We start from the raw sequence: 16,124 nt of genomic DNA, 5'->3' as shown, positions 1-16,124 counted from the left end.
AATGGCTGTTTTCCAAATTTTGCTTTGAAAAGAAAAAAGAAGACATTCCCAAGTCCTGGACTCATATAAAGGGATTTCTCTGATGCATATCTGCATTTAAATTTTTTTTTGAAGACGACAAAAAATATAGATTTTTTTTTTATAGCAGCACAGAAACCTTGGTGGAAAGATTTTTTCTTTTTTTTAAACTACTGATGGGACAAAGAAAATAGATACCAAGTCCCATGACCAATTCTACACATAAATGCAAAGACAATAGGAGAAAAGTTCTTCCAGTCAATCCTACTTGTTTTCTGGGTGTTTAATTATTCTTCTAAAGTGAATGTTCCATCTAAGCGAGGGTGGCTATTTCTTAGGAAAGAAGGTTGTGATAATTTGATTCATGTCCCTCTGAGACCTGGGAACCCATGACAGTTGCTGTGTACAAGTTACACCTGGATCACGAATGGCCCTGGAACACTGCTGAAGTAAATCCTGAGCCCTGGAAAGACCGTTAGCCTGGGCATGGCTCAGTCTGCTAGTCCTTGGTGCCGTCCAGGAGTGACCCCGTTTCAGACTGGAGCAGTCTCTGGGACTCACATTCATTTGGTGACATCTCTGTTTTCCATAAATTAAACTGCATTTGGGTCTCCCTTCTCTGCTCTCGTGCTCTAACCCTGAATTTCTCAGAGAGAAAGTCATGGTGGTAAAGTGAAACAAGAGTCAGGCAGGTTAGGTGTTTATCTGGGTCCATACTCACCGTGTGGCCTTGGGCCAGTCACGGTACCTACCTGGGCCTCAAATGAGGGGGGTGAACTAATAAATGCTTATGGTTCCTTCCACTCTACTGAATCTTATATGCAAAGCATCCTCCGTGGATGCCTCTGACTTACGTTATCACTTGTGACACATTGTTGTGACAGCTGATTCATGTGTAACCACAGTGCATTCCGAAAGAAGTTTATTCGTTCACATTCTTGAGTCTCAAACACCTATAGAAACAAAACTACAGGTACATATGCAGAGAAAGGGGCCATCTGTCTAGACTGGCTATGACTTAAGAAACAATTTCAACCTTGAATTACCTGTAAGCTTATTGTCTCATTTAGTGCACTCCCACCCACCACCAAGGAAGCTCATAAACTCTTACTCAGGCAAAGAATGCAAATGGATTCTAATAACATATTAACACAAATAGGACTGGATATAGTTCTGAAGGTAAGAGGTGATGATGAACCTAAACATCAATGTTCTAACCTGAATTCCAGCTCACATTTCCAACTGCCTAATGGGCATCTGTACCTGGGCAGCCTGCCAGAGCCTCCAATTCAAAGAGTTGCCCTCCTTCTCACCCCCTCCCAGAATGAGTGAATTCAACTGGCAAGACGGTCACAATTGTTGAAGCTAGTTGATGAGTACATGGGGGCCCTTGCACTTGTCTTTCATCCTTGTGTATGTTTGAAATTTCCTTAATAAAAAAGTTGTTTTAAAAGCCACTTCCGGGCTTCCCTGGTGGCGCAGTGGTTGGGGGTCTGCCTGCCAATGTGGGGGGCACGGGTTCGGGCCCTGGTCTGGGGGGATCCCACGTGCCGCGGAGCGACTGGGCCTGTGAGCCACAACTGCTGAGCCTGCACGTCTGGAGCTTGTGCTCCGCCACAGGAGAGGCCGCGATAGTGAGAGGCCCGCGCGCCGCGATGAGGAGTGGCCCCTGCTTGCCGCAACTAGAGAAAGCCCTCGCACAGAAGCGAGGACCCAACACAGCCAAAAATAAATGAAATAAATTAATTAAAAAAAAAAAAAGTCACTTCCTGAGGGGCTTCCCTGGTGGCGCAGTGGTTGAGAGTCTGCCTGCCAATGCAGGGGACACGGGTTCGAGCCCTGGTCTGGGAAGATCCCACATGCCGCAGAGCAACTGGGCCCGTGAGCCACAATTACTGAGCCTGCGCGTCTGGAGCCTGTGCTCCGCAACAAGAGAGGCCACGATAGTGAGAGGCCCGTGCATCGCGATGAAGAGTGGCCCCCGTTTGCCACAACTAGAGAAAGCCCTCACACAGAAATGAAGACCCAACACAGCCAAAAAATAAATAAAAAATAAAAAAAAGATTAAAAAAAAAAGTCACTTCCTGAACAATAGTTTTTGGATATAAGCAAATACAACTTATAGAAAATCAAACTATTCTATAAAGTGGACGCTATACTATTCAACATTGGATGTTATATATTAAAGTATTTTTAAAATGTTGACTACAAAACTATTACATTTTAAACCTTATAATGTAAAACTTTATACATATACAAGAGTAGAGAGAATAGCATAATGAATCCCCATGTACCCATCACCAGGTGAAACATTTATCCACTCACAACTGACTGTTTTACCTATTTCCCTACCAACTCACCTACTCCCTGGAGTATTTTGAAGCAAATACACTATTTCATCTATAAATATTTTATTATTCATACACGGTATATAAGTACTGTATATGAATATTACATTATTTTTATTATAGAATATTTCACGTAGACAGAATCATAGAGAGTGATATTAGGAAGACCCACATACCAACCATCCAGCTTTGTCAAAACTTTTGGCCATATTTGCTTCAGATTCTGTTAAAGCCTCTGTGTGCCTTCTTCAATCTCTACCATGTTCCTCCTCCCCCAGAGATAACCATTATCCTAAATTTTATCATTCCTATGCAGATTTTGACAATATGTATGCATCCATAAGATGTATATGATATTGCTTTGCATGTTTTAAAACCATATAAAAATGCCCTTATTTCAGGCTTTTCCATTAGATTGTGGAATTAAGGAAGTAAAGCAGAAAAGAGTCTTTTAGGAGGGACCCACAGTTTCTTTCTAATTTGCCCTCAAGTAATTCTACAGAAGTAGAGGAAGGAAGGCCCGCCCTTCGGGTTCCAGGTACCTCGCAGGCCTTGATGTGTTCGCTCTGCCACTCTTCACGGACCTTATCCAGAGTGTTGATGTGCAGCAGGTACGCCTTGTCTGCAATGGAGGGGAGGGGCCTGGGTCTGGAAACTGGATGGGAGGGGGCTCGCAGACCCAGCCCTCAGGCCCCTCCGGGAGCTCACAGGGCTCCCGGGAGCTCTGAACGCTGGAAGGCCATAATTACATCTCACCCTCTATCATATCTTTGTGAAAAATAAGCAAAGGTGGGCATCACATTCTTTTTAAAGAAAAACCAAGCAATTAGCCAGAAATGCTCCAAGGAAGGAGAAGTGAAAGCTGACAAGGAACCTCAGCCAGGGTTTCCTTCCACCTCTTACTTCAGTTTTGGATTTAGAAACTTAAGTGACCACGGTTGTGAGAGGCTTGTCTCCAGCAAGAAACTCTGGGAATTAGAAGCCTTTGCAAACACTTGGTTTGGATTTTAGACTTCAGTGCTGACAAGGCCTCACAACTTGGCTGTTTCTTTCACAGCAGAGAAGAGTTATCAGGGCTGAAAAGCGGTTTTAAGATAGATGTTCCCAGTAAATCAGAGTGAGCACCTGGTCACAAAGCAGCTGCCACTTGACCCCCCCTCTCCCCCCACCCCCACCGTCAGTCACCTGTCAGGCAGCAAGACCTAAGGCAGCAATGGCCAGAAACTGCTGCCTCATTTGCTTCCTCCCACTCTCCCGGGTTCCGATATACTCTCCCTTCCCCCCTCTCTTCCCTCCCTCTGTTTCTCCCTCCTTCCCTTCTCATACCTTGTTAATCCTACTGTATATGTATATACTCACTATTGTATGGTATATAAAACTACCTTTCTCAGACAGATTTAGGATAACATAAGCCCCACCACAATCCTCCCCCCAGACCCCTCACCTGAGTCTTCTACTGCAGTCTTTGAAGTTGCCAGTTTCACAAAAAGCTGTGAGGACAAAACAAAAACAAAAACAAACAAACAAAAAAGAGGTCAGGAATGCTGGGCTAGGCTTCTAAAGGCAAAACAGATTTTAAAGCAATAACTGAGAAGAGACAAGTTCTAGTTCAAGTCTAACCTATATTTCTCTCATGAGTTAATCATTCAACTTGCCCTCTAATCTTAACGCCATTGGAAAATAGCCATCAAGCATCTTACCCTACATCTTCCTAAAAACATATCCCTCCCTACCTTCTGATTGCTGACCATCTTATATCCAGATTTTATAAAATTAAATTTATAAAACACCCAAGCAGGAGGCAGCCTAGCTATAAAGAATACATGAGCTGAGTTTTGAAAAAAGATGAAAACCTCAGAACCCCCTCCCCTGTGGCTATGCTTCTCTAGCTCTTCCCCAACCCCCAAAGTAGGACAAGGGTTTTTCTGGCTAGGGGGACTCTAATGGCCTGAAGGAGGGTATTGCCAGGAGCTTAGAGTGCAAGTCCATTTTTTATTAAGACTATTAATTGGCTTTAGCTTGATAAATGTAAATCTCAGATTTTTCAGGCTGTCTGCTCTCCCGGGTACCTTTTCTTGTTGCTTCGGGTTTACCACGTTGGCACTCCGGTGGACAGCCTGCTCTGCTTCATCTTTGTCTCGGCATTTCTGCTCGTAGTTCTTCTTTGCCTTTGTAGTTATGAGCCAAAAGAGGATCAAAACAGATAAGCAGACTGTGACCCTGAGGAGCAGCCACCCTAGCCCCCCACGCCCAGGAAAGAAGAGGGCACACTGATTAGGGCTCTGATCACCACTAGACTGGGGGCACTCAGAGGACACGCTCTTTCTTATCTATCTTTGGAAGGTCTCTCCAGCCCTTTTCCAAATCATGTATGTAGTGGCAACCTGATCAAGGAAGTAACAACGCCTATTTGGCAAAAACAAAGTATATGAGCTTTAAAAATTTACTGAAACAAAAGATGGAATTTGAAATAGGCAAAACCAAACACTTATGTAACTATAGGACGTGAATATGTAATATTCATAACCCTCAGAACTTAGATGCAATCACTTGGTCCTGGTAACTATAACTATGTTTCAATATTCTAACGTGCCTCCTCATAGCATGTGGACAGTGGGGAGGGCATCAATCCCATCATTTCTGTAGCTCAAGGATAGTCATGTTCCTTCTTGATTTATAGAATTCTGTTTTAGCTAGTTTAAAAGTAGGCCGTGGTCTCTGCTGTGCTACCATTACTATCAGCAGTATGAAAACAGTTCACAAACTACAGTTAGTGAATCAAATAATTTTCTGTTTCAACTCTTGAAGCAAAGACTTAACTTGTTCAAACAAAGCAAAGCTGTGAATCAGTTGGCTAATAAATAAAAATGATACTTCCCCCAAAAAATGCTTGACTAAGAATCAAGACACCTTTGCAGAGATGGTTTGTGCTCATCAAATATCTCACGTGCTTTCCTACATTTCTCAGCATCCTCTGCAGTTCAGTTGGGGTTAACCTTTCAGTAAACAACCTTATAATTCTCTGTGCTACACACACACAGAAACAAAAGTTCATAACTTTTCTTAATTACAAGCACATAAGATATTCATGCAACAATTCTTTTCTTATGCAACAATATCTTATAGACATTTCTCTGTATCAAGCATGAAGCCTGTAGCTGAACACTTTTAAAAAAAAAATTTATTGGAGTATAGTTGATTTACAATGTTGTGTTAGTTTCTGCTGTACAGCAAAGTGAATCAGTTATACATATACATATATATCCACTCTTTTTTAGATTCTTTTCCAATATAGGTCATTACAGAGTATTGAGTAGAGTTCCCCATGCCATACAGTAAGTCCTTATTAGTTACCTATTTTATATATAGTAGTGTGTGTATGTCAATCCCAATCTTCCAATTTATCCCTCTCCTCCTCTCCCTGCTGGTAATCATAAGTTTGTTTTCAATATCTGTTAAGTCTGTTTCTGTTTTGTATATAAGTTCATTTGTGCCCTTTTTTTAGATTCCACATATAAGCAGTATCATATATTTGTCTTTCTGTGTCTGACTTATTTCATTCAGTATGACAATCTCTAGGTCCATCCATGTTGCTGCAAATGGCATTATTTAGTTCTTTTTTATGGCTGAGTAATATTCCATTGTATATATGTACCACATCTTTTTTATCCATTCCTCTGTTGATGGACATTTAGGTTGTTTCCATGTCCTGGCTATTGTAAATAGTGCTACAATGAGCATTGGGGTGCACGTATCTTTTCAAATTATGGTTTTCTCCAGATACATGCCCAGGAGTGGGATTGCTGGATGATATGGTAGTTCTATTTTTAGTTTTTTAAGGAACCTCCATACTGTTCTCCACATTACAATTTACATTCCCACCAACAGTGTAGGAGGATTCCTTTTTTTCTCCACATCTTCTCCAGCATTTATTGTTTGTAGATTTTTTGATGATGGCCATTCTGACTAGTGTGAAGTGATACCTCATTGTAGTTTTGATTTGCATGTCTCTAATAATTAGTGATGTTGAGCATCTTTTCATGTGCTTTTTGGCCACCTGTATGTCTTCTTAGGAGAAATGTCTATTTAGATCTTCTGCCCATTTTGTGACTGGGTTGTTTGTTTTTTTGTTATTGAGCTGTATGAGCTGTTTGAATATTTTGGAGATTAATCCCTTGTCGGTCACTTCATTTGCAAGTATTTTCTCCCATTTTATGGGTTATCTTTTCTTTTTGTTTCTGGTTTCCTTTGCTGTGCTGTAGCTGAACACTTTTAATGGTTGTAAATATACACACATACATATATATATATGCCATAATTTTCTTAACCAACTCTCTACTGGTGGACATTTACCTTATCTCCCATTTTGTATAACATAAAAATACTCTGATTTTTATTTTGGGTAGTGTGAATTTACAGGTCGGATTCCTAGAAGTGTAATTGTTTTCACTAATTCATACTCCTATAAACACGTACGTGAGGGTATATGGCCTCATGCTCTTACCAACACCAAAATAAGACAATGTTTTTAACGTTTTCTAATACTAGAGTTGAGAATGTTGGCATATGCCTTGTTTTATTTGTATTTATTTCATTACTAAGGTGATATGTCATTTCTACTTCATGTCTTTTACCTACATTTTTTTTTGGAGCATTCTTCATTTTAATTGAGTTTTAAGAGTTCAGTCTATACTAGGAACACTAACTGGTTGTAAATTATATAAGTTACTAATATTTTTCCCCATTTGATATCATGTATAAGATGATATTTTTTTCTTTTGCTCTAAAGAAGTCTTAAATTTTTTTTATACTTTTTTTTTTTGACTGCACTGGGTCTTAGTTGCTGCACACAGGATTTTTTAGTTGCAGCTTGTGAACTCTTAGTTGTGGCCTGAGAACTCTTAGTTGTGGCATGTGGGATCTAGTTCCCTGACCAAGGAAAAAACCCAGGCCCCCTTGCACTGGGAGTGCTCAGTCTTAGCCACTGGACCACCAGGGAAGTCCCAAAAAGTCTTAAATTTTAATGTCAGTTATCAATCTTTCTCTTTCTTGCATTATTTTTTTTAATATGACATATTAAGCACTTTTTCTCTGTTGTTAAATAGTCCTCATAATCATATTTTTAAAGGTTACACAATTTAATCTTTCTCCATTTTTGTCACTAAATCACTTACATTATAGTTTTCATTATAGGTAGTGAACATGGTAGTGCATTTTGTTTTTCTTATTTTGGATGATTTCCTAAAGATAGAGTCTTAGATTCTTAGCGTAAGATTGATGGGGTATGATCACATTTATGGCTCTAAAAGCATATCGTAAAATATCTTTTTAAAAGGTTATATGGGCTCCAGAGAAGATGGAGCAGATGTACTCTTCCCTATTCCTCCACACAAGTATAACTAAAACCCCTGGACATTCTACATAAAACAAACATAAGATTCTGAAAGGTGGAGAGATGAAGGCAGATTAGCTAATGTCCTTGATCTCAAAGAGAAACCTAGAAGTGAGTGCCCTGGGTTTTCTTTGGGCCTTATATCACAGAATGAATGCCAAAGCAGCAGACAACCAAGAAATGCCAATGGGCATAAACAAAAAAGAAAGTCTCAATGAAAACCTCCCCTCTCTAGCCAAAAGACCAGAAAAGGGGCAGCAGAGCAGGACAGAAGCCTCCACATTCTACAGCAGTCAAACACCACATAAAGAAACCATGCCCCCTCCCACCTACCACACATCCAGCAAAGGCCAAGTGGGGAGTCTAGACTTCCACCCTCACCAGGCTATAATGCGGTTCCCAACTCCCTTGCTGAGGTGGTATCAGAGAAGGACCAATAGGGGACTGGGACCTTCATTCCCACCAGGAGGTAACAAAGCCCCACAAGCCCCACACACAGAGCCAGTGGAGACTCTGTGGGGAGCCTGGACTTCCACCACCCCCACCTGGCAGTAATGAGGTGCACCCCCTCCCTGCTGCAGTGGTGTCAGAGGAAGTCTAATGGGGATTCAGAACTTTAATCAACCCCCAGTAGTAACAAGGCCACACTGACCCTATGGTGTCAGTGGAGGCCAAGGTGGGGAACCTGGCCTGGAACCCCTCATAGCAGTAATGTGGTGGCACTTCACCTCAGTTGCTTGAGTGGTGTCAGAGGAAGCCAGCTAAAATAGAAGGTTTAAATAAGATCCAGAGTCTTGCAACAGAATACCTAAAATGTCCAAGATCAATTGAATATCACTTATACCAAGAACCAGGAGGATCTCAAACTGCACGAAAAAAGATCATCAATAGATGTCAACACCAAGATGACAGAGATGTTACAATTATCTGACAAAGATTTTAAGGCAGCCATCATAAAAATATTCAATAAACATTTGCAAACACACTTGAAACATGAGAAAATAGATAGTCTTAGAAAAGAAAAAGAAAATCTCAGCAAAGAAACAGAAGATATAAACAAGAACCAAATGGAAATTTTAGAACTGAAAAATATACTAAATGAAAGGATGGACGTATGAATGGAAGAGACAGAAGAAAGAATTGGTGAACTGGAAGATAGTACAATAGAATTTACCTGATCTGAAAAACAGAGAGCAAATAGGCTGAAAAACAAATGAACAGGACCTCATGAACCTTTGGAACCATAACAAAAGATCTAACATTCATGTCCTTGGAATCCTAGGAGAGAAAGGTGGGCTGAAAAAGTACTTGAAGAAATAATGACTGATGAAAAGAATGAAATAATGCAATTTGCAGCAACATGGATGGACCTAGAGATTGTCATACTGAGTGAAGTAAGTCAGACAGAGAAAGAGAAATATCAGATGATATCCCTTACATGTGGAATCTAAAAAGAAATGATACAAATGAACTTATTTACAAAACAGAAACAGACTCACAGACTTAGAGAATGAACTTATGGTTACCAGGGGGGAAGGATAGTTAGGGAGTTTGGGGTCGACATTAACACACTGCTATATTTAAAATGGATAACCGGGACTTCCCTGGTGCTCCAGGGGGTAAGACTCCTCGCTCCCAATGCAGGGGGCCTGGGTTCAATCCCCGGTTGGGGAACTAGATCCCACATGCGTGCTGCAACTAAGAGTCCACATGCCACAACTAAAGAGCCTGCATGCTGCAATGAAGATTCCTCATGCTGCAACTAAGACCTGGCACAGCCTAAATAAATAAATAAATAAATATTTAAAAAAAAAATAAAATGGATAACCAACAAGGACCTACTGTATAGCACAGGGAACTCTGCTCAATGTTATGTGGCAGCCTGGATGGGAGGGGAGTCTGGGGGAGAACGGATACATGTATATGTATGGCTGAGTCCCTTTGCTGTGCACCTGAAACTATCCCAACATTGTTAATCGGCTATACTCCAATATAAAATAAAAAGTTTAAAAAAAAGAAAGAAAGAATAGCTGAAAACTTTCCAAATTTGGCAAAAGATATAAACCTACAGATTCCAGAAGCTGATCAAACCCCAAACAAGATAAAGCCAAAGAAATCCATGACAAGACACGGAAGTGAACTTCTGAGAACTAAAAAAAGAAAATATCATATCTTAAAGCAGAAATGACACCTTATCCATAAGAGAAAATCAGTTTGAATTACAGCAGCTTTCTTATCAGAAACTATGGAGGCCACGAGGAAGTGGCACAACATTTTTCAAGTACTGAAAGAAAAGAACTGTCAACACACAATCCTATACCCAGCGAAGATATCCTTTAAGAATGAAGAGGAAATCACTAAAGGAAAACTAAGAGTAGTTATCACTAGCAGACCTACCCTGAAGAATGGCTAAAGAAGTTCTCCAAGCAAAAGAAAATTATAAAAGAAGAAACCTTGGAACAGCAGAAGAAAAAACACACACCAAGCAAAAAATGAGTAAATACAATAGTCTTCCTTTCTCTTCTGAGTTTTCTAAATTACTTTTGACAGTTGAAGCAAAAATTTTAACACTGTTATGGCTCTAAATGTAGGTAGAGGAAATAGGAAAATTATATTTCAATAAGGCTTTCTCTTTAATTGTGAGAGAGCTTTCCCTAGATTGCTCAAAACATAAAAGTTCTGGGAGTAATCATATATCAACCAACACCATTTCTGCATTACACTGACATCATTCCCTATTTATCAATCGCTTTTCAGGTGCTCTGCATCAAAGAAAAAAAAGCAGAACAGACTGCATATGCCATCAACATTGGTGACATTTTCTTTTTTGACCAAGTTACCAGATATGATGTCATAGTTATAGAATATCACGATGATACTTCTGTACAAAGATGGAGTCACAGATGTTCCAGTAACAAAGTTTCATTGTTAAGAGATTCATGAAAAGCTAGTGTGAGGTCCCCAGCAACTTCTCTTAGTTCTATCTTGTTAAGCATTTTTAAAATAAATTACTTAAAGTAAAGGAGGCTTTTACTATTTGCAGATATCTTAAAACTCAATAAAAATAGGTAAGAAATCAAGATTCAAAACAGTCTTAACAGGGAAGAAGCTCAAACCCAACAAGATAAAAGACATCATAAAGTATATATGCCCTGGTCTGAAATATTTAAGTTGACTTGCTATACCTTCCCAGGTTGCCAGAAAGATAACATCATTGTATTTCTTCTGTCTGATTTCATCCTCAACCTTTCCAAGGCCTTAAATAGAAAGTCAAACCACCAAAAACTGTTTTCTCTAAAACACTGCACTAATGTTATTTTCAGGAATATGTTGACACATAGCACAGGATATCAGAAAATGTCACCATTACAAAAAAAAAAGGCAACATAGTGAGACTCACATCCATGGTTTTCTTGAATTGTAAGCCCTTTTGTTTATGGGCAGCATCCATTATAAGCTCCGTCTGTGGAGAGAGAACAGGCACTATTAATAATCAAAACCAATTGTTAACACCAGCTTATCTTGAGGGCCGAGTGTTCAACGTGGTTTATCGCAATTAGTCCTCACACAACCCAGAGGGTAGATGTGCTATTTATTATTACTCCTATTTCACAAATAAGGAGACTGCAGCACAGAAAAGCTGAACAATTTGCCCACCTTTGAACCTGGGTGGCCACCAGCCACTATTGAGAATCACTGATCATCTTAGAGTGTTCTCATCAGTAAATCTGGAATCAAGGAACTTAGGTTTCAAAAAGGGATTTTAAAACTTTGTTAAAGCACCATTTATATTTTAAAAGGGGTCTTTATTCTGTAAGCCTATGTCAGCACAGTTAAAGACTCAGAAACATTCACTTCTGTGGCATCTGTCAATGGCACGTCCTTCACCAGCAAGGAGCCCAAGCAGTATGAAGGGAAGAAATGCTTGTGGGACAGCTAAAAGAAGCTGTTCCCCTACTCTTTACCCCATCTAATCCAGGAAAGGTAAGCTACTCTTCAAGTTCACTTGGGAGCAACTTCTTTGCTGTGGCTGTGATGTTAATACTTTTATTAGTCAAAATAATGGAGCTAATAATAATAATGTAGCTCTCAGACATAATAGTAGCTCCCGTTTATTAAGCACTATTATGTGCTAAGCAGCTTTCATGCATCACAACAACTGTGAGTACTCATCCCCATTTTCTTGACAGTAAACTGAGATGGATTAACTCACCCAAGGTAATACTCTCAACAAGTAGCAGAGTTGGGATTTGGGCACAGCCGGACTCCTGTGCCCTTGTTCCTAATCATTATCCAAAACTATCATTATCCTTATGATAGCTCTTTAAAACCAAATGGGTGTATAAAAGGCCAAGAAACGCAATAATTCAAAATGAGCCATGGCATTGCTCTTGTACAAAATTATATAATGCAAAATAATGTTGAAATATGATATTAAAATATTTCTCTTTCTTCTGGAAAACTAAGTTTTTGTCTGTTACCATAGCACACAAACATGGATGGATTTTCAAGATATCTGGATGGAAGGTTTGGGATGGTCTCACTTCAAATATGAACTTTGTGGACCACACGAAACTCCCTTGGGGGAGCCCCAAGGGACCCTCAGGGAACAGAACAGCCATCTTCCAGCCCAGCTGAAATTGAGGGACCAGGAGGTAGCTAATGGTCCCAAGGAGGCTCCAAGGACATGGAGAACAGACAGGGCTCCAACGTGACCCGACCGGGAAAGACTCATGGGCAGCTCCCTGCCATCAAAGACAGGGAGCTGTGTGGCTCACGTGAGCATCTATGTGCCTCTGCCAGGAGGGGCAGGGTTTATTCATAATAGTAAACCCTGATTTTCCCAGGCTCCACAGAGCAGATCAATTAGCAATGTCGGTCCATCCGTGGTCCTTTCTAGTCCGAATATACACACTGCCATTCTTCCAGTTCAGCAGCCGCTATTAATTTATAGTTTATGGCCCAAGCCAGGCCTCCTTATCTCCAAGTTCTACGTAACACCTGCTTCAAGCACCTCTCGCGTGTCTACAAAGTTCTACTTCATACCATTCTTCTCTCTGCCTTCAAAGATTCCTGGCACTTGTATGTCGGCAGGATCTTAGAGAGCAGCAGTCCAGCTCTCATCTGACAGGTATGATCCCCAGGGCCCATGGGGTGATATTGCTCAAGGCCACTCAGTGACATCCAGTCCAGCTCTGTCTGCTATACCACCTTGATTTAAGTCTCCTCATGTCCATACTCACTTGTAGGGTGGCCTATTCATAGTGACCCCAGAAAGTCACGAGTTCTCTTTCAGGACTCCTTTTTTTCTTTTTTCTGACCGCACCATGCAGCACGTGGGATCTTAGTTTCCCAACCAGGGATCGAACCCGTGTCCCCTGCAGTGGAAGTGCAGAGTCTTAACCACTGGACTGCCAGGGAAGTCCCCTCTTTCAGGACTCCTTGGGGAAGTTTTTCTTCTAGGACTCATTCTTTCTGCTTAGACCAACTCCAGTAGAAATTTGATTATGTTTTGTTATCAATAACACAAAATAGTGCAAAAACACAATCCTCTATGCTATCAAGTGGGGAGAAGCAAGAGGGAGGGGAAAAGGAAGAAGATATTTATAAACGACCCAAATGACCCTGCAGTAAATTACTGACAGAGCTGCTAAGTGGTCTGTTTGTCTGTCTACATACATTCGGACTGTACTCTGAAAACTGGAAGTGACAACCTGCATGACCAAAGAGGTTCCCTTTGGAGACTGCTCTCGACATAGGCAGAACATTCTGCTGTGATCGTCCCTATCTTAATATGGGCACCAAAGGAGAGAATGACTGACCACATGCTGCCTTTGTCAGGCATGACGTTCTGGGCTGGGACGGAACTCCAGCACCTAAAATGTCAAGCCTCCTGAGAGTGGCTCTGAAGATCCCTCCCTGCCTGCCAACCTCCAGGGGTGAGAGACTCCTCTCACTCTGCCCTCACCCACACTGCCTTTCACTCTGCTGGCTTTAGCTTCAAGGTCGCTGCCTCCAGAAGGCCTCCCCAGACCTATAAATTAGGTTAAGTGTCCCCGCTGCATGTTCAGCTGGCACCTTCTCTTCCCTACCTTTTAAGGCTCGTCACACTTTGTCATGATTACTGTCATGTCAGTCTCTCTAGCCATGCTCTATGCTGTGGGGGAGAGATGGTCATGGCCGCATTGGTTACCACCCTCAGAAAACAGTAGTTCTGTAAGTGAGTTCACCAAAACTTCTACCAGCCATTCCATCTGCACCTCCCCCATCCCAGTTTGCTAAAAGAAACTAACTGATGGATTTCCTGGAAATGGCTTAATTTCCAAGAAGTGAGAGACCAGCGCATGCAGGGTTTGGCCAGTGAAAACGAGAAGTTAACACTAACACATTTTCTCCAAAAGTTTGCTTTTTTTTAAAAAAAGGTATCAATACAGAAGTGGAACAACCCAGAGTTCATTGTGACACAAGTAATTACAAATTTATTAATGAACTTCGGACTCTGCAAAGAAAGCTCAGAAGGTGTTTTCCTGCTCTTGAGAGCACACAAAATAGGGAATTTGGATGACAGTGGTGGAATGAGCCCAGGCGCCTCTATTGCTTAAGAGAATTCAGAACAGTTCTTCTAGCTGCGAGAACTTGGTCTTTGTAACGTGCTAAGAGGGGAAGTTTCAGAAGCCTTGCAAAATTAACAAAACTCTCCCTGAAATAACTAAGGCAACCGAGGGCACTTGAGAATGTGAGGAAATGACCCTCTTCTCCTCTTAGGGGAAATCATGTGTGCACAGACTCTGGTTGTCTAAGGCATTTTGCTTCTGAAAAATTGTAAATCCTTTGGAGAGGCAGGCAGGCTGGCCATGTCAGCCAAAAAGAGTTTGACCGTCCAATAGATGGGTGTAATATACATAATATTTCTGCTCTGAAAAGTACTTTAGGTCAGATGCACCCCCTCAAACCTCATACATGAAGGTTGAGTTTGTGTGAAAACACCTGACATGGTGTTCCTTAATTGTTGGTTTCTACCCTTCCTTCCTATAAGAGGCACAGCAGTAAAAATGACAATATATGTAAGGCAGTCAAGCTCTTAAGATACTGCCACCCACTCTGAATGCCAAGTGGCCACCAAGGAAGCTGGAATTAGACTCTGATTTAGAACCACAGGCAAAGTTGCTGAGATTGAAGTAGGGGTAGAGCCAGCTGTTTACTGAATACACACTGCAGACTTCCAGACAGTAAAGGGCCAAGATGAAGAAAGATGTCCAAAAAGTCCATGCAGAGCTGTCTGGAGAGACCTGGGTGGGAATGTTCGGATGCCAAATAGGGAAGAGCTTATCCCCCACGTGAAGTTCATTCCAACCCTGGAGACCAGATGTTAAAAAAAGTTCTGGGGACTTCCCTGGCGGTCCAGAGGTTAAGACTCCGTGCTTCTGGTGTGGCCAACAAATTTAATTAATTAATTAATTAAATGTAAAAGTTCTGGAAGGGCCCTATCTGGCTGCCAGGCCAACCTGAATGTACAAGTCTTTTAGGAACAAAACAGAAGGAAGTCAGAACAGTGGTCTAGTCTAAGGAACACTTTAACATAAATCTGGACTTCTTTGCTTGATGCCTATAACTTCCCAAATATTTACCAGTTTTATTAACTCTTGTTCACTCCCATCTCCTTCCATATAATTGGCCAGAATAAATCCTATCAATGAAAAAGAGCCTGTAAACATCTGTTTTGAGGCCAAAAAGACTTGAATTTCCCAGGGCCTCAGCTTCCCTATTTGTAAAATAGGGCGGTTGGACGACATTATGGTCTCCAGGGAGAACGTGGGTCCCCTCCACTTCTTATCCTCCCCTTACTGCCTTGTCCAGGAGGAGGAGTGTGGTCTGAGAACCTACCACCTTGGTAGCACATGCTGGACCCTTATGAAGACAGAGGGGTTCCCCTTTCCAGTCATAGTTTTAACAGTGGCAGCAGATATAAAAAGAAGAGGAAAGCAGGCTGGATCCCCGACTCTTAGAGCAATTAAAAAAGAACTGCCCTAACGTGCAAATGGGCACAGAGGCATCACCTTCTAGACTGAGTGCCCGTATGGTTCCCAGTAAATAATCTCATAGGTTAAAAGAAGAGTGTGGGTGCTTGAGGGTAGGAAATGGGTCAAGGAGTTTAATGAACAAACAAGCCTGGAATTTTCTGCTGGAAGAATGGCAACATCTTAACACATACGTAAACCCAACCTTTTTTCGCTGTAACTTTTGCTTTTCCCTGAATTCTTCCATCTTCCTGGCCTCTTCTCTTAGAGTCTGTGCAAGCTGAATGTGACTTTGTGCCACATTGTCTACTTCTGCAAAAAGAATTTAAAAAAATAAACAAGATCTAC

The 16,124-nt window shown here is 41.2% G+C and overlaps 1 protein-coding gene across 2 annotated transcripts in view; it reads right to left on the bottom strand.

Moving 5' to 3' along the window:
• PSTPIP2 (proline-serine-threonine phosphatase interacting protein 2) overlaps positions 1–16,124 on the bottom strand; it is a 93,333-nt gene that overhangs the window by 9,307 nt on the left and 67,902 nt on the right. For both annotated transcript variants that reach the window (XM_082416706.1, XM_082416707.1), the window contains exons 5-10: positions 15,982–16,088; positions 11,159–11,221; positions 4,436–4,534; positions 3,811–3,856; positions 2,909–2,988; positions 873–971 (exon numbers count right to left, since the gene is read on the bottom strand). In XM_082416706.1, coding sequence (XP_082272832.1) covers positions 873–971; positions 2,909–2,988; positions 3,811–3,856; positions 4,436–4,534; positions 11,159–11,221; positions 15,982–16,088 — 494 coding nt within the window. The remainder of the gene's footprint in view (positions 1–872; positions 972–2,908; positions 2,989–3,810; positions 3,857–4,435; positions 4,535–11,158; positions 11,222–15,981; positions 16,089–16,124) is intronic.

The sequence above is a fragment of the Balaenoptera physalus genome (assembly GCF_965194825.1).
Source record: "Balaenoptera physalus genome assembly, chromosome: 12".
NCBI classification, from domain to species: Eukaryota; Metazoa; Chordata; class Mammalia; order Artiodactyla; family Balaenopteridae; genus Balaenoptera; species Balaenoptera physalus.
The sequence above is the reverse complement of the archived record's forward strand: the minus strand, read 5'-3'. Positions and strand labels throughout refer to the sequence as shown.